At 34.2% G+C, this 18,592-nt stretch overlaps 2 protein-coding genes across 2 annotated transcripts; one reads left to right on the top strand and one right to left on the bottom strand.

Moving 5' to 3' along the window:
* The first annotated feature begins 8,125 nt into the window (after nt 1–8,125).
* On the top strand, nt 8,126–10,358 carry LOC109177969 (peroxidase 51-like). Its single transcript, XM_019327486.1, has 4 exons — nt 8,126–8,407; nt 8,747–8,947; nt 9,148–9,313; nt 9,734–10,358. The coding sequence occupies exons 1-4, from the start codon at nt 8,201–8,203 to the stop codon at nt 10,138–10,140; spliced, it is 981 nt and encodes a 326-aa protein (XP_019183031.1). The 5' UTR covers nt 8,126–8,200; the 3' UTR covers nt 10,141–10,358.
* A 4,096-nt stretch (nt 10,359–14,454) lies between these two features.
* Nucleotides 14,455–16,604, bottom strand: LOC109177490. The gene is made up of 2 exons (XM_019326857.1): nt 16,373–16,604; nt 14,455–16,028 (listed from the first exon to the last, which is right to left on the bottom strand). Exon 2 carries the CDS (start codon nt 15,871–15,873, stop codon nt 14,806–14,808), a length of 1,068 nt encoding a protein of 355 aa, XP_019182402.1. The 5' UTR covers nt 15,874–16,028; nt 16,373–16,604; the 3' UTR covers nt 14,455–14,805.
* Nucleotides 16,605–18,592: the final 1,988 nt, after the last annotated feature.

Below are 18,592 nucleotides of genomic sequence, written 5' to 3'. Positions count from 1 at the left end.
AGGGTTATATGTGCACCATTTTGATAATTGAGGGGCAACATTTACACCACTGACAATTCAGGGGTGACATTGATAATTGACATATTATAGAGGGGCATTTTTTTACAATTTTCCCTAAAATAAAATACATATCATAATAAATTCATAACAAAATATACAAAAACATTAATTATAAACTCCAAACATCCATAATTTCATATTAGTATTTATATTTATATTATTATTTATATATATTAAAAACTTCGGTTAACCGTTCGGTTAATTCTGTTAACCGACCTTTCAAACCGAATTAACCGTTAACTGATATTTTAAAATTCCTTTAACCATTAACCGAACCGAAAAAGTTTGGTTAAAAAACGGTTAACCGAAGTTTGCACACCCCTAGCGGCGAGGAAGGCCATAATCGGCCTCCTCCGCGGCCGCCTCGCCGGCTGAACCGGCCTTTAATTTTTATTTTTATTTTTTTAAGTTGTAAAGTGTCAAAAGTTCGGCAAGGCATAACTTTTGACTCTGTTGTCCGTTTTGGACAAATGTTTTTTTAAAATCGCGTATTTTTTCGAGATCTATCCATCGCAAACTGCCGTAGGCGGTTTGGCCAACCAATTTCTAAAAAAAATACTTTATTAAAGAGTTTCTAAGAAAAAACTATGAGAACCTTATGTTTTATTAAAAAAAATTTAAAATTTTTAATTAAACAATTGTCCCGTGCATTATTTTATAATCTTTCTTTATAATTGGTCAAATTATTTAATTATGGTAAATTTGGGAATAATTAATGATGGTAATAGAAATCCTAGAAGAATATAGAATTGAACAATATTTAATTATTGTTTTATTATTATTGTGACTCACGGAATACAAGAGTTAATGCCATTTTTGGTCCTAGACTTATTGGGGCATTGATACTTTTCATCCTCCATAATAAAAATTGCCACTTAGTAGTCACTATTATTGATCATTGGACAATTTTGATCCTCCGTCAATGACGTCGTTTGTTGACCGTGAATTATAAGGGTTTTTCTGTCTTTTTATGTTCTAAACCTTGTATTTCTCCATCCATTAGTCACTGCTACATCAATTTCTTCAAACTGAGGTTATCCGCTTCAGTCCTTTCTAACATTAAGAAACCATCTTCACCCAACTAACAATCACGAATTTTACATTTGGCATCAATCTCAAGATAATGGAAACAAGTGCAGTTGGAATAGAAAAGGGCGTTAGTCCATGCCTGTGGAAATTTTATCATCCGGGTTTTATCAACACCATCCCTTTCAAGCTCATCAAGTATTCTTTCGCCATGCGAGTCATCAACAACCTTAGATATGATCCTTGGATTAAGAGTTTAAGACCAAGACGAATTTTATCATCCGGGTTTTATCAAAGCATTGCCAGTGTTACCACCTCCTTGAACCTCAAAGCTGGTGCTCAGAATTTTATCATCCGGGTTGGGGAATGAAGCTACAGCAGCCAGGAAGTCAACACCGGTCATTCCAACACCTCAGACAATGCGATTTTTGGGGAGCGACGGATTCCACATTTTCAGCTTGAAACTTCAATGAATTTCAAGTAGAATAACAGAGTTTTTGAGGTTGTGCACCAAGTAGTTGTGGTCAGAGAGAGAGAGAGAGATGGGAAGGATATTTGTGGTCAATATGGAAGGGAGGACTTACAGGTGCAAATTCTACATCACGCCATCTACAACTACAACTGCTATTTACCATAGGAGGGTTCGCCGACCTGCTGCCCTCTCTGCTTCGCCGGAACCAAAAACCACCGGTGAAGGCCCCAATCTCGCCGGATCTGTTGCTGCACCGCCAGATCTGCCTTACTGGTCCGTCGCCGGAAGGAGTTACTGCCTCGTATGCTCGCCGCCGTACCCACAACTCGCCGGAGAAGAACATCGCTGCTACTCACTACCGACGGTTACTACTTAGCCGCCAAGTCTCGCCATCTCGCCTCACAGGAGTCACAACAGCACTGGTCTAAACAAGATTAGAAGAATAAGACATAAAAAGACAGAAAAGTCCTTCTAATTCACGGTCAACAAACGGCTTCATTGACGGAGGATCAAAACTGTCCAACGACCAATAACAGTGTCTACTAAGTGGCAATTTTTATTATGGAGGATGAAAAGTGTCAATGCCTCAATAAGTCTAGGACCAAAAATGGCATTAACTCCGAAATACAATACAAGAATATTTAATTATGGTTATATTATTATTGTGCCTCACGACCATTATATTCTAACAGTACTTGAAAAGAAACCAATAATAATAATATAAGTGGTAATAATAATATCTAAAAGTAATTAAGTGTTAATAATAATAGTAAGAATATTAACGTAAGAGTTGTAACATAGAATAAATTGTAATAATTAATAACTATAGTCTAGGATTAAATATGGAATTGTCAGGAAAGATAAACGACCTCTGGTGAAATTAATTCTTAAATAATTATATATCGATTTAAATATTCTTAATATATTACAACAATTCCATTCCGTGCATCGCACGGGTGAAAATACTAGTAATATCTAAAAGTAATTAAGTGTTAATAATAATAGTAAGAATATTAACGTAAGAGTTGTAACATAGAATAAATTGTAATAATTAATAACTATAGTCTATGATTAAATTTGGAATTGTCAGGAAAGATAAACGACCTCCTGGTGAAATTAACTCTTAAATAATTATATATCGATTTAAATATTCTTAATATAGTATAACAATTCCATTCCGTGTATCGCACGGGTGAAAATACTAGTAGTACTAAAAAAAAACACACATCCACGAAATGGTTTAATTTAAAAAAAGAAAAAAAAAAAACTTTCCATTGAGTATAGTGATAATATTAACTAACATATAATTTTAATTGGAACATTTTATTTGATCCCAATTAAATTTCAAAATTTATACTATACATACGTACTTAAAATTGGAATATATAGTAAAAAATGAAGAATAATGTTAGTTGTTGATTTGGGATAATTAGTGACGCAAAATTAAGGAAAATACTATAATATTTTTGTAATTATTGCAAATTTCAAATGCATGTTGAGCAAAGTTTTAGAGTACATTCGCTAATATGTAATAGTGCACTCATAACATATATAAGTGCACTCAAGCATGATGCATCTTACCATATTAGTGGATGGACACTAAAAATTCTGTCCAGTTTTTATCCAAAGTTTGTAATAATTACCAAATAACGTCACCAGGTCACGTCTTTTCCCTTCTTTTCTTATTTTAGAGATGTTGATCATGTCGAATCGATGACTATCATTATTTTACATTTTTTTTAATGTAAAAAACATTGTTTTCATATTATCCTTTCTCAATACATATTAATTCAATGACCTATAAATGGACCACCCATCCAAGTTGGATGTGTAACCACAAAGTTTCAAGTTCAACACTCCATGGGAGCTATTTATTGACATTCTTAATTTGAATTGGTCATAGGTTTAGGGTTTAAGGTTTAAGGTCCCCTTTTAGTCAGGTTATTTCTTTATGGTTCTTTACCAACTAAAATTACAATGCAAGTTTCATCTAAAATGCAATATAAAGTAGTGGCTACAGGCTTTAATTTTCCGTTAATTAAAGTTATCTCAAAATGGATAGTATTTATCATTTGTTAACGAAATCTTAGTGGAATATATTATGTCCATTTCGAAATAATCGAGTATGAAATTTGTCAAAATAAAATAAAAGTAACGAATTAAAACTGTCACTATAGTCTATAGTAATCATGACAAAAATTTAATAATAAACAAGTGTAACACAGAGAGGAAAACAACAGAATAGAGCTACCTAAACAGATAGAATATAATAGTGAGCTTAAGCTGTCTTGCTTGTATCAAACACTCCCATCCGTACATGATTACCTCTTAAGTCTTAACTGTTAATAATAATATATATATTGTCCAGATCTAATTAGGTGGTATAATTGACCACTGTTCCTCGCTATACCCATCTGTCTTCTATTTCTTATTCCCTCACCTTCATATTAGGTAATTTCATTATTTTTTTTTTTATTTTTTTATATAATAATTTGATTAAGAGTTTTGATATCTAACTTTTATATCGAATTTTAACTAATTTAAAATCGAATAATATAAAATTTTATTTGAAAAGGTTTCTCAATATTTGTCCGTTGACTTTGTTTGGCATATCTAGCTGAAAAGCTAGTAGAGGATAGCAGTCTAGAAGCTGATGATAGATTTTAAACTAGTTGATTGGAGGTAGAAGTATGTGTTTGGTAAAATTAGATGTTCGTGAAGTTAATAAATGTTAGAATGGACAAAAAAGAACATATGCACATATTACAATTAGTTATTAAAGTAGCCAATTCTTAGGTACATGTTAATATCTGTCTAATTTTACTTGTCATGTATACTATATATATATTGATCAAATTAATTCTTTGTTCTTTGCTTATTTTCTTATTATTTTTAATTTTGTGTGTGTGTGTTTAGTAATACTTTTAATTTGGTTTCTAAATATATAAATTTTATATACTAATACAATAATATATACTAAATTTAATATATCAAAAATTGAATTATAAATAACTTCACTGAAGTCTTGTTAATTGAATCAAATGCACAAAATATGATGGAGTAATAATAATAAAGGGTTGATGAGCTTATGAATAATGAGACCAAATACAAATTTTACAAAGGAGAGAAGAAGGAAACACAAAAGAAAAATAGGGAAAAAAAAAGGTGAGGGTGGGGGGTGGGGGGGGGGGGGGGGGGGGAGGGAGGAGAGAGAGAAAACCATGCTAAAATGAGAAAAGGAGGGGGACGGGTGGATTTTAATTACATAATGGTAGTGTATTCAATTTTTGTAAATGTATACTGATCAAGGTTGCAAAATATGTTAGGCGCCCTGGCGCCGATTTCAAAAAAAAAAAATTGTCTAAAATAGATAACTGAGTTAAAAGTTATGCCTTGACAAATTTTTTATACTTTTCAACAATCCAAAAAAAAAAAAAAAAAAAAAAAAAAACGAGGGTACAGCCGGCTAGGCAGCCGCCCGGCCGCGGAGGAGGCCGATTCCGGCCTTCTTCGTCGCGGCCGGGTGGTGTCTAGACGCGATTTTTGCAACACTGATAGTGATGAAAATGAATGAAATAATGAAAAAATTATGACTTATTATTCAAACACTATGTTTTATAGCGTTTGAAAATAAGCTCAAATAAGAGTGATTTTAAGTTTGTAAAATTTTATCAAATAAAATTTATAATTTATTGGTAGCTTAAAATAAGTTATACGTTCTAATAAGTTATAGAGTCGTTATATTATTTATAAAACTTAAACTTAAAATGTTATTTAAAAGAAATTGATGGATTTTAACAAAAATATAATTTATTGATATTAATTTATTAACTGAAATATATAAAATATAAATATATAATCTAATTATTATGTTAATCTTTTCGTTAATTAAAGAGAAAATATATCTTTCAATTTAATATGCATATACTTTCAATTAAGACAAAATAAATATGCTTTATCTAAGCATTCAAAAAAAAATATATATGCTTTATCTAATCTTTGTAAGTGTGTGGTTGGCACATGCAATGATGCAATTCAAACATTGCAAATCACATGGTCTAAAGTCAATGTTTATACAGGAATCTAATCCACAATGTATCAGATCCAATGGGTTTTTCGTTAAACTATGAGTTTATGGCAAAAGAATTCAAGATTAGTTGTCTCTCTGGTTGGTTTTTTTTTTTTTTTTTTTTTTTTTTTTTTTTTTTTTTTGGGGGGGGGGGGGGGGGGGGGGGGCGGAGGGGGTTGCAGTAGCTAATAGCCAAATATAACGTATGGATATGCACTGCTAGCTAGACTTTTGAGTTTGAAGTCTATGTACAACGTGAATACTACTTCAAGATATTTCATCATCATCATTATTTATTTTTATTTTTTTATAACTTACGTATTCCAACTTTGTCAGGCTAATTTTGGATGTTATGGAATCACGGTCAAGATCTATGAGAAGGTAAATCAAGCATGTATAACTTTAAGACATAATATCAAATTGGGAATAAGGTTCAAATTGGCCACTGAACGAAAAAAAAAGTGCAATTAGGTCATTGAATACTCCAAAAACGTGCAATTAGGCCACTGAACTCTCCAAACGTATGCAATTTCACCGAATAGCAGGTTACCATCAATTTTAGCAAGTTACCTGCTTACGTGGCAGCTTAGTTGGCATTTTTAATAATTTTTAAATAATTTTTAATAATTAATTTTAATAATAAATTTTATAAAAAATTGGAAAAAATTAAATAAAAAATAAAATAAAGTTGTTTTTATTTTTTAAAAAAAATTTTTAATAAAAATTTATTATTAAAATTTATTAAAAATTAATTAAAATTTATTAAAAATGCCAACTCAGCTGCCACGTAAGAAGATAACCTGCTAAAATTGAGGGTAACCTGCTATCAGGTGAAATTGCACATTTTTGGAGTGTTCAGTGGCCTAATTGCACTTTTTTTTCGTCCAGTGGCCTAATTGCATTTTCAGGTTACGTTCAGTAGCCAATTTGAACCTTATTCCTATCAAATTGTACACTTTTATGCACAAAGAACTTAACCCAACTTCTTAGTTTTAAATGTAGCTTCTCAACCACATGCAACACCTCTTCCATTATTTTATATATATATATATATATATATATATATATATATATATATATATATATATATATATATATATATATATAATTTTTATCCTGTGTATAAATATTGACCAATCTTTTTTTTTTTTGTATGTAATTATTAAATTATTAAATATAATAAAAATACCCACTTTTAATTGTGAGTTTGAAAATTTACGTATATTTTAATTTCCAAATTGATGTCTAGGTTGGCAAACATCTTTTTCTCTGTTTTGGCTTGAATTGCCTTGATTAGTACAGCACAAATATATCCAATTCAATTAAGGGGTATATTTGGTTTGCTGGAAAATGTTTATTTGAATTTGAAGAAAATTAAAATTTTCTTTGTTTGGTTCATGAAAAACATTTTTCATGGTCCTTATTGGTATTTTGTTTGTCATGGAAAATAAATAGGATAATTATGCTCTTATCAATTTTTCTTAATTACCATTATTATTATTATTATTATTATTATTATTATTATTATTATTATTATTATTATTATTATTATTATTATTGTATAGGGGTATAATTGTCTTTATACTCATTATTTTTTACAATTTCAAATCCAACCAAACGAACAATGAAATTCATATTCTCAGTAATTTCTTTTCCACCAACCAAACAATAAAATCAATTTTTCATAAAATTTTAATTTCATTTTCTTTCAAATATTCTTCAGCAAACTAAACCTATTGTTAGTGATTTGTTTAAAATCTTACGATGGGCCCCAGTTAAATTTATATTTTTTAAAAATCAATTAATAGATTTATGTGGTGTATTTGAATAAAATAAATATTTAAAAGTACAATATTATTTGTGAATAAAATTAGCCACCTCAAGGTGTTTCTCTCTCTTGGACCAAAGCTTATGGATTTATTAATAATTTCTAAACACAACACAACATGGCTACGAGGAGAGCAGTTCTAAATTTAAGTATTAAAATATATGGCGGCCAGCACATTTGTCTATCCGCGATCACATCTTTTTAAAATTTTTGTCCATTCACATACGACATCTATCAAATAAAGAACCCAAATGAGATTTAAATACAAATTTATTTTGAAAATGATATAATTTGTCAGTAAATTATATTTTGAATGCGACTCTTTTCAATTTTACCAGACAACTTTTGGCGAGTTATAACTGTAGAAGTGAGCCCGTATATGCTTAACTCACTGGTTCAGTAGACAGTATTTAAGAGAAGAGACTAAGGTTCAAACCTTAACAGTAACAACCATATTTGGCCCTGTCTGCAAAATAAAATAAACATTGCAAGTCACATATAATGTTATGAGTTGAAGTAGTAATGAAGCCATTATCAATTCTAACTAATGGTTTCCTCTTTCTTTTTGTTTTGTTGCTATAGGATTATTATCTATGGTTAAGAAATTAAAGATTCTAAGCCAGCTGGCTAATATAGCGATTGGGCGTCTGATCCTTAAATATATATAATCCCTCTGCTCAACATTACTTGCTACTTAATTGTTCATCATCACCGAGTTTGAACTGCATATATCAAAGCATACACCATGGGTCAATTAAATCTCGTCGTGTCTGTTCTTTCACTCTCTCTTTGCCTCTTCTGTGCCTCTGCTCAGCTCCGACAGAACTATTACGCCAACGTCTGCCCCAATGTCGAAAACATCGTCAAAAACGTTGTCACCCAGAAATTTCAGCAGACTTTCGTCACCGTCCCCGCCACTCTCCGTCTCTTCTTCCATGATTGCTTCGTCGAGGTACTTTTTTTTTCTCAGTTTACGATAAACTAATCTTCCGTGTCACAGAGTTGCTAGAAGAGGTAAATCGTCAGTTACCCAAATAGCTTCTCAGTCAGTCTCTGTCGGAGTACGTCACAACTGGAAATTATAAAATTTCCGACCACCTGAAAGTAATATTAAATCAAGTCGAAAGTAAAAAGTGGTCGGAAATAGCGACGGAGGTTACCAAAAGTGGTCGGAACAAGGCTTTCGACTTGATTTAAGATCACTTTTAGGTGGTCGGAAATTCCATAATTTTCAGTAGTGCTTGTTTCAATCTCGAGTTTTAATGGTGGTGTTGTTATGAAAATGTAACAGGGATGTGATGCGTCGGTGGTGGTGGCGTCGACGGCGGGAAACACGGCGGAGAAGGACCACCCGGATAATCTGTCGCTCGCCGGAGATGGTTTTGATACGGTTATCAAGGCAAAGGCGGCGGTTGATGCAATCCCCAGATGCAAAAACAAAGTCTCCTGTGCCGATATTCTTGCCATTGCCACCCGTGACGTTATCTCTCTGGTTAGTCCGACAGCTCCTATCATACTTTGTACCATATTTAATTTTAGTTGGCCCATCCTATTTATAAGTCAACTAGTAAAATAAAAATAAAAGAGACACGGACCCTATCTGTTTTAAATTAACGAGTAACTTGTATAATATATGATGATAATAAAATAAATGTACATATAAATGATGATATTATTATTGTATTAATGCAGGCTGGGGGTCCATGGTACCCGATTGAGTTGGGAAGACTTGACGGTTTAACATCAAAGGCGGCCAACGTTGAAGGGAAACTACCAAAGCCAACCTTCAATTTGGTTCAACTGAACACCATGTTTGCTTCTCATGGTCTTTCTCAAACTGACATGATCGCTCTTTCAGGTATTAGTCTAACCAGTTGAGCTTATATACGTGCAACGTTTATAACATCTTATAGTGTAACAATAAAATTTTGAGAACTAGTAAAGGTTAAAAAAAAAAAAAAAAGGGTAAAAAAAATTATAAGTGGACAACTTTCTGCATTTGTGCTATGTGTATTGAGATTGGAATCTTTCAAACCAGATATAAATGCATTGGCAATGGCAAATGTATGTCCACTAGTATTTGGCCTTTTATGCTTTTACAAGAAACTTATAATGTGGTGCAAGTTGTATTTCACTTATTCTATGGTTTGATGATGAACTTTTTTAATATGCTCGTATTGTATATATGTGGTTTAATCGACAGTCGACACCATAGAAAATCTGTATATTTATATTATATTGATATTGATATTGATGATATATATTATGATTTGTGCAGCTGCCCATACGCTAGGATTTTCTCACTGCAACAGATTCTCCAATCGGATTTATAATTTTAGCCCGAAAAGCCCGGTGGACCCAACTCTGAACAAGCAATATGCGTCTCAGTTACAAGCAATGTGCCCTAGAAATGTTAACCCATTGATAGCCATCAATATGGACCCGGTCACGCCCAGAACATTCGACAATGTTTATTTCAAGAATCTGCAAAAGGGAATGGGTTTATTCACTTCTGATCAAGTTTTGTACACAGATTCACGTTCCAAGTCCACTGTAGACTTGTGGGCAAACAACCCTAAAGCTTTTCAAAATGCTTTCAAAGCTGCTATTACTAAACTGGGTCGGGTTGGTGTCAAGACGGGTCGGAATGGGAATATCCGTTTTGATTGTGGAAGGTTTAACTAAGTTATTAGTTATTATCCGTTCCAAAAGAAATTTTTTTTAAAAAAGAATAAAAAATTTCTGATTTCTATTACTTGCTGAAATAGATGGATAAATGTAGGTGAGTCTGTATTTGTGTAAGTTTGGTGAAATAAACTGAGGTCGGAAATAAGATTTGGGCCGAATCTCAGTCGTTCATCCCTTTGATGAGATTGGAAGTTGATATTTGTTTTGATCACTCAGAATCATCATTCTCGTACATGATAAATTTCATGATTTGAATAATTAGATCCAATAATTTTCTTGAATTACAAGTTGTATTAGTATAGCTTAGCTTGCTGTCTTTTTGCCACTTGCTTGAGTTGCTTTTGACTGAGGGAGCTCTTCCGATCCCATGCAAATCTCATGGACAATTGGACATGGTTTATTGGTTAAGTTAATTTTAGTTTTGAAATATTTTTAATAATGAGTATCAAATTTAATTGAAAAATGAATGATAAAAAAGTGAAGAATATTCAAGTTTGGCAAGCTAAGCACGTGGTGATGACCTAGCAAATTATCCTACGTTTTGACATTGACGTACAAACAATGTAGCATTATTGGGTGGTTTAATGGAAAGCGATAATGGAAAGAATCTTTTAATTTATAAGTTATAAATTCTTTTGAGTGACGAGGAAAATCTCACTCTTATATAATAACTCACAAACAATATTACGAAGACTTTGGGCAAATGGACTCGACCAAGATGGTGTTGACGACAAGAATCAAACTCAAAAAATTCTGAATATGTGAACCATGCTCCACCTACTCAGCCAGTCGGGTCACCTTTTGGGGCTTAATTGAAATATAAAGTTGTTTGTATTTCATGGTGGAAAATAATAAAATTGGTAACTTCTAATCAACATGTGCTGCCTGCCCCACAATGTCATTGACACCATAATGCATTTAGAGTAATAACATCTTTTAATTACAACCTGTAGTATGGTTGAGTGGAAGGAACTTATCCATCCTTAATCAAAGGTTAAAGGTTCGATCTTTAACTTTGGATATAGAGCAGCTTTAAATTTTCATACCAGCTGTCCCACTCACCCAAAAGAGGTGTTTTGGGTTCTTACAATTCAGCGAGGGGATTAGTCATAGTGTCCAACGGTGGAAATCTGAGTATACTCAACAAAAATCTTTTAATCACATTCCTTTTGTGTATTTGTTTTTGTCTAGAATTCCAAAAAGATGACGCCACAGTTGAGACTACTGTGAATGATTTTAGCCTAACAAAACAAAGAATGTTCATGGGCCATGGGGAGATGTGAGGGATGATTTAACCTGGCCACAACCTTTCTTTAAGCAAGGCAGACAATCACAAAGTAGTACTTATCCCTCCAAGTACACAAGAGAAGGGAGATTAGCACATACCTAATTCTGGATGAACAGGCCGGGCCGTGTTGATATGTGGCACTGTTGACTGGTTTGCATGTTGCCTCAGTGGGACAAATCTATACCGCTCCCATTGGTACGATTTGAACCCGTATTTTGGATTGGTCGACCAACTGAATTGTGTCTCGGGACCTGTCCCGGTATCTCAGAATCTAAAGGCCTGAGGGTGAGATGATGGTATCCACATTCTGCACAAAGGGCAACTTCACATATTAATGAAACCATCAGCACTTCAATATTTCAATCTGAAGGCTTTCTCTCTCACTGGTGCAGTTGGAGAACTGGACAGTGATAATTATGTGACATAGATAAATGCGTAGCCAAGCTATAAAGAATCCAATAATGAATCACATCAAATTCCACTCGGTACCTGCATTATCTTGATAGGTTTCTGTCAGGATCAAACCACTACACCAAAAGCTAAAACTAGTAGCCAAGGGGACTAGGCTCTCCGAGCTGCAGAGCGAAGGCGCAACTCTATTTTCTTATACTTGTGTCACGTTTCGATGGCAGGAATGTAGGATGCTGGGCTCGGCTCTCCAAGCCACCGCCCAACAGTTTCGTTGTGCAGTGTATTAGCAAATAGCTTTGCCACGAGTCTTGGGACTCTTGGCTTCTGGGAATAATTCAGTTTCAGATATCCAAGATGCCAGTCAGGTGAGTGTATCCAAATTCGGGCCGGGTATGGAAAAAACTGAGATGATCATGAACCTGCATATTGCACCTTCTCATACTTTAACTAGAAATATGCAAAATCAATAGCCAATTAGGCACAGTTCTTAAAATGCATGCAAGTAAATGAATAGTCACTAGAAGTAGAGAAACAGCTGCCAGTGTGCCAGGTTCCCCTTCGGCCAGAAGGGCAAAAATGTCAAAGCAAAAAAGCATACATTTAATTCATGCCTCCTTTTGTGACATAAGTGTGGCTCTTATCAGGGCCACTTGTCTCCTCTTCCTTATGCAAACCTTCGGCTTCTGTTTTTGGTACCTCAAACACAACTAAAAGATTACAACGAGGTAAACCAACCAACCTAGGTTGCCCATATCTGACCGGCTCAAACCAAAAAGGCCAATAGGCCGCTCCCGCTAGGAGTCGAACTTGTAACAATTAAAAGATCATAATGAGATAAACCAACCAGCCTAGGTTGCCCATAGCTAACCGGCTCAAACCAAAAAGGCCAATAAGCTGTTCCCGCTAGGAGTCGAACTTGTAACCTTGTGGTTACCAAATCAACAACCTGACCAACTTGGCTGGGGTTGGCCCCAACTAATATTTTCTTCTTAAATGTACAGAATGGTGCTCAAAAAGACTGCTCACTTCCACTAATCATCTTCAACATTCACCTTCCATCTTATATTGCAATCTCGTCTAATGCCTAACCTTGGATCCATTTTGGTGTTTACTAAAGTTCAGGAGCACCCAAAAGTGAAAACGCTATTTGCCACCAAATAGTCTTTAAGTAATCTATGTAGCCTGCTATCTCTTATTAATTACTCAAAAACTGTCATGTTCACTTCCCAAGGGTCAACACAATCTAATACAGAGTAGTAACTAATATTTGAAAACACATTCTTTAGAAAATTGAGTTGTAACTTTTACAACTACTAGAACTTTAGTTTCTTAATGTCTAATATTTATTTTGAAAACATAAACTTACGTGCATCCAAACTTAAGGTTTAATGGAATTGAATGGTAAAAGTGACAGATATTTGTGGAAGTAGGCAGTATATAAGAAAATCATACAAACAATGAAAGTTTTAAAAAGAACACACAATCCTTGAAAGATGATTTTGTTTTGAAACATATTCAAATAAAAGAAAAAAATAAATGAATGACATGAAAGCATGATAAAATTATTAATTCCTGATAAATTATCTTAGCAATGAACAGCACATAAAAGATATGCACTTCAGGATGCCTGTTTTATTTTCGCTATTGTTTTTTCACACTTTGCACAAGGAGCCGTCAAATAAGAAGTACACAGATTAAAGAAAGATGAAAAAGTAAAAGCTCACCAACTTGAAGCAAATCTGTCATTTTCTGTACTTTTGCATGGTAAAAACGACCGACTGTTAAAGCAACTTGGAATGGAGCAATTCAAGACTTTGATTGCAACCTAACTCATTTACGTTCCTAGAAATAAATTGAGAGAAGAATCACAATGAGCAATAAACAACCATTACTTGAAGTGCTAATATGAGTAGAAAAATCAGTCTGCATACCTTAATTGATCATTATCTCCCATACCTTCCACGTTCTTTGTAGAATGCTAAATGGACTTCCTTTAAGTATGAACAAATTTAACTTCTTCTTCGGTAGGCTAGGGGAGGGGTAGGAACCCGCCATTTCCTCATTAGTTGACTACTATCTCATCGGCACAAGAAAGAAAGTCACAATTCTATACATCTTCCATCCCTATATCCTAAATAGTACAGAAATCTTATGCAGCCCATTCTTATTTGAGTAATCGACTTAATATATAGCTCAACCATGGATGAAGTTAGAAAATTCCAACAAAATGTGCACATGGAATACATGAAAGAAGTAGACTTGCTATTGATTGTATAATTACATTAGACTATAACCATGCTTTTTACTCCAAAAACAATTAAAGGATAGAATCTGATATAGCTGAAAACAACTAAAGACATGGACACACCTTTGCTTGAATATCATTTTGAGCCATCCAAAGGACATACAACTGTACACTTGACTATTTATAAATAGAACGGAACGCCAAGGATTAAAAAAGGTTAGCATACTTACTGAGATCTTATCAAGTAAAATTGACCAACTAAATGAATGAGGCTTGCAGTGAACAAAAATGAACTTGCACCTATCTGTGTTCTTTCATTGGAATTAAAGGGAGTAGAGAAGGGGAGAACATAAATAAATAGAGTCTGGATACTCAAAAAATGACCTTTATTAACAGAAGAAAGATGAACAAGCTACTGATATTAGATGGTGATGCGCACTGAACTATTTGTAATTGCTACAATCTTACAGGTATTAATATCTCCATACTTTATGAGGCCACGACCCCCAATCCAGAAATAATCAGCTCTGAGATGTATATACAACCTAACAACCTTGATCCAAAATTTTCTCTAGCTTGGAACCACGTAGATGAGTAATGAGTTACTGCTTGCGTATAATAACCTTCTGTGTCAGCATCACTACTAGATCAGATGATGAACTTGTGATCCATATCAACACCCTTTGATGGACATAAGTCACAACCACACAAATCTTGATTAATTAATCATAGGTTCTTCTGATGCACGCAAGCAAACCTTCTCAAGCTGCAAGGGCCAATCTTCTCCGAGCATCCTAGGATTTGACTCCATAGCAACACGGAAATCTAACAATGAAACATGAGAATATTCACTTGGCTTTTGAATATATCTCACAGCCCTCATCCCATTTAAAGTGGGTAGAGCTTGTTGCTGAACAATCTTCTGTCTTGACTTTGGGGCAGCTAATGACAAGCATGGCTTTAGTAATCTCTTCAGATAAGAATCCAATCCATTGTTTAAGAGATTAGCACAATCAGTTGAGATCTTCAATCCCTCCGCCTCCAACTTCTGTTCCAACCTTTTCCTGAGGGTGCTGGAATCAGGCAACTCACCAGTGCTGTGACAAGTTTCTGGGGGAAGGAAAGACGATGCTCCATGATGTAACACTTTCCTTGTTGCCCTTGTATTTAGAGAGACACCTAGTGGAGCTGTGACAGGGATCCTACTGTAAATTGCAGGTCTGCCTGCCTGCTCAACCTCTTCTCCCTCTTCCACAGAATTGACTTCAACAGGTGGCCTGCTACCCAAGGATAGCAGCTCAGTAGCACTTTGCTGTTCTAGAACTTTGGGTGCAGAGTCTTCATAAATAGCAGTGTGGGTTTTCCCATTCGGCCCCAGAGGACTTGGCCGGTCTTTGAACTTGCGATCACGAAGTGTAGGTGTTCTGCCCTTTCTAGGAGACTGAGGAAACACATCCCTGCATAGTGACTGAAGACTGCATCTTTCATATCCATTCGGCACTTTGACATTTAAAGAAGGTCTCACCTTTTCATCTTTAGGCGGAGCAGTCTCAGCAACATTTGCATTTTTAATAATTGCTCGGATAAGCCCATTATGAAGACAGATATTCTCTCTCCCCAACAAATTAATGCAAAGCTTATCAAACTCAGATTTGCTAAGCTTTAAGTTCAAATATCTGCCCAATAGATGAAGATACTGCTCTGTTTTTTGTCGGCCAATCTTCCTTTCAATGCGAAGCTTCAGCTCAGAAGTATTGATCCGGGGGCAATGCCGAGTTCCTGGCATTCTGATTCCCAAAATCTTTACAGATTTCCAACTGAATTACTCAAAAGAATTCTAAGGAACCAAAGCCCTAGCCCCTATTTGTCTCCATTACCAGCGGAAATCCCACTTATAAACACTCAACGGCTTCTGCACTGGCACAAAAAGATGACCCAATTCTGCAAGAAAATGAGCAAAACCCACATAGAAAATAAGCTCAATTAAACTCCTAGCCACTCCAATAATACAATTAACTTATCGATTCGTCAATCCAGAAGCAAATCAGTAAAGCAACCACACACGATGCAAAATTAACACCCAATTTTATAAAGAAAATAGAATCAAAGAAAAAACCCTTGACAATGCTAAAGAACAAATTTTAATCAACCCCAAGTGACAATCAGGACTTCAAAATCGACAGTTCACGCGGAATCTTGATCTAACAATTAAAAAAACCCCAATACGCTCAATGAGCACCCAAAAACGGGGGAAATAACCCGCAAACCCAGAAATAAGCACGAACCTCAATCGAACCAGCTTCGAATTCCAACAAATTAGGGCTCAATTTCGGAACAACGAGCTTCGGAACAACAGGTGATCGAGGTTTTAGAGAGAGAAAGCGAGGAGCGAGAGAGATGGATTAGGGCTTGTTTAAGCGCTGGCTTTTTCGAAGCTTCGGCTTCGAGTCGTGAGGGAGTCAAAACGGCACGTGCGTTTTTACAGGTGTGGCTCACTCACCGGAGGAGACTGGGGTTAAGTGTGTTTAAATAAGGTACTGTTTGGTTGCGTGCCCGAAAATTCCAACCGATTTGGACCTCAGCACGCCAAAATCGAAAGGAAAAGTCGGCTGCTGGTGGGTGATGTCCAAACAGGGTTTAATATATGTGCCGATGATGTTGTGAACTATAAGAAAGAGTATGATGGACGTGTGAGATCACGCCACAGTGTCTGCTCTTTCCAAAAGTGGCAACATCTAACATTGCATAATCAATCCAACGGTTAATAAAGTCAAATCCTCCACTGTTCATTATAAATTTGGTCTAAATAAATAAATGTCGAAAACGACGCTTTTAGCTCCTGAATTGTTTCACTTTTGAAAATTTAGTTCATGTAAGTTAATTTAAACAAATTAATCCCCGTAATTGTTCATAATATTATACTTGTAGTCTTTTTTTTTTTTTTTTTTTTTTTTTTGTTTTTGGTGAATTAAGACCCGTTTACAACGGGGGAAGGAGCCAACTACCAGACCCGAGCGGCGCTAGCTCCGAAAGCATCAGCCGAGAGGAGAGGAATCAGACTCATGGGCAGAACCTCGAGCTAGGAGGTGCCCCAGTCAGTTGTCTGACCTAGATTAGCCAGATGGTCAGCGCATCGATTTCCCTCCCGAAGCGTGTGTTGGAAGGCAATACTATCCATTTGGTTCATAAGCAGCCTGCAATTCTTTAAGAGGGACGAGGAACAATCCATTAGTATATATTGATTTTAAAGGACAAAAATAACATCATAGAAAAAAATTTGTTAAAGGAATTTTGATAATTATATAACATTATGGACTGAAATTATAACATAATGGACAATTAAATATGTTCAAATCAATTAATATAGACCAAATTTCTAAAAGTAAAACAGTTTAAGGGTCAAAAGTGTTAAAATTTCTAAATAAATAATAAGATACATTTGTCAATTTGTTTGCCTTCGTTTTTGTTTTATGTTGTGATATTTTTGCCCACTACTTATTTTTTATTTTAATTTATTTATCCTTTATAAAAATATAATCAAAGAACTCAACTTTCATTGTCTAAAAAGTGTTGGGTTGACTCTTAGATCCTTATTTGTTAGGTTGGGGATTCTAATGATACAAAAGTGTCCATCTTGTTGACATGGTTGATGCAGACTCAACTTAACTATAAAGCTTGGTTTGCTAGTTAAATCATTTTAACATTAAAATAATTTTGTTTTCAAAAAAACATTAAAAGAATTTCATTTGTACCCTTACTATTTTATGAACTTATATGACAATTTTAAGAATAATTATGTGTAAGCTTACTATATATCAATGAGTTGATTTCATGAATGGTCTTTCGTTGTTGACATTTATCAGTTTTTCTTCTCGACTTTTAATTGGACCATAAATAGTTAATTGACTATTAAAATTTATCAATTTTTATCATCGATTTTCAATTTGACTATTAATAATTCATTGACTGGATTTATAACGATTGATGAGTAATTATAATTAACTTCTTATTACTCAATTTTGTTATCATATGAAACTTATAAGGGATAAAGTACAAATAAGCCACTGAACTATTTGGGAAACAACAATTAAGCCATCGAACTCAAATAACCCTCAAATAAGCCATTGAATCCGGAAAAAAAGAGCAAATAAGCCATTGAACCCTGAAAAAAAGAGCAATTAACATTTTCTACAGGTTAACTCCAGGTTTTTGCCGATTTGATTGCCAAATGTTTATTTTATTTAGGTTTATTATTTTTTTATATTAATATTATCCACTTGGATAGTATTATATTTTAAAATAATTATAATCAAAATAGTTTTGTATTGTCGAGATTTGATTTGTTTATTTATTATGATTTAACACTTCATTTCAATCTTAGGAGTAGAGTAATGAATTAATTCCAATTTTTATTTTTTTAGGCACAATGATCATTTAAATTTGCGTGTGTTTTTTTTTAACTTTGGTGTTTAGTTGCAAAAGATGACTAATATTGTTCATTACTT

This window comes from Ipomoea nil, unplaced genomic scaffold (assembly GCF_001879475.1).
Source record: "Ipomoea nil cultivar Tokyo-kokei standard unplaced genomic scaffold, Asagao_1.1 scaffold0805, whole genome shotgun sequence".
NCBI classification, from domain to species: Eukaryota; Viridiplantae; Streptophyta; class Magnoliopsida; order Solanales; family Convolvulaceae; genus Ipomoea; species Ipomoea nil.
Note: the sequence above shows the minus strand (reverse complement) of the source record. Positions and strands in the feature narration are given on the sequence as shown.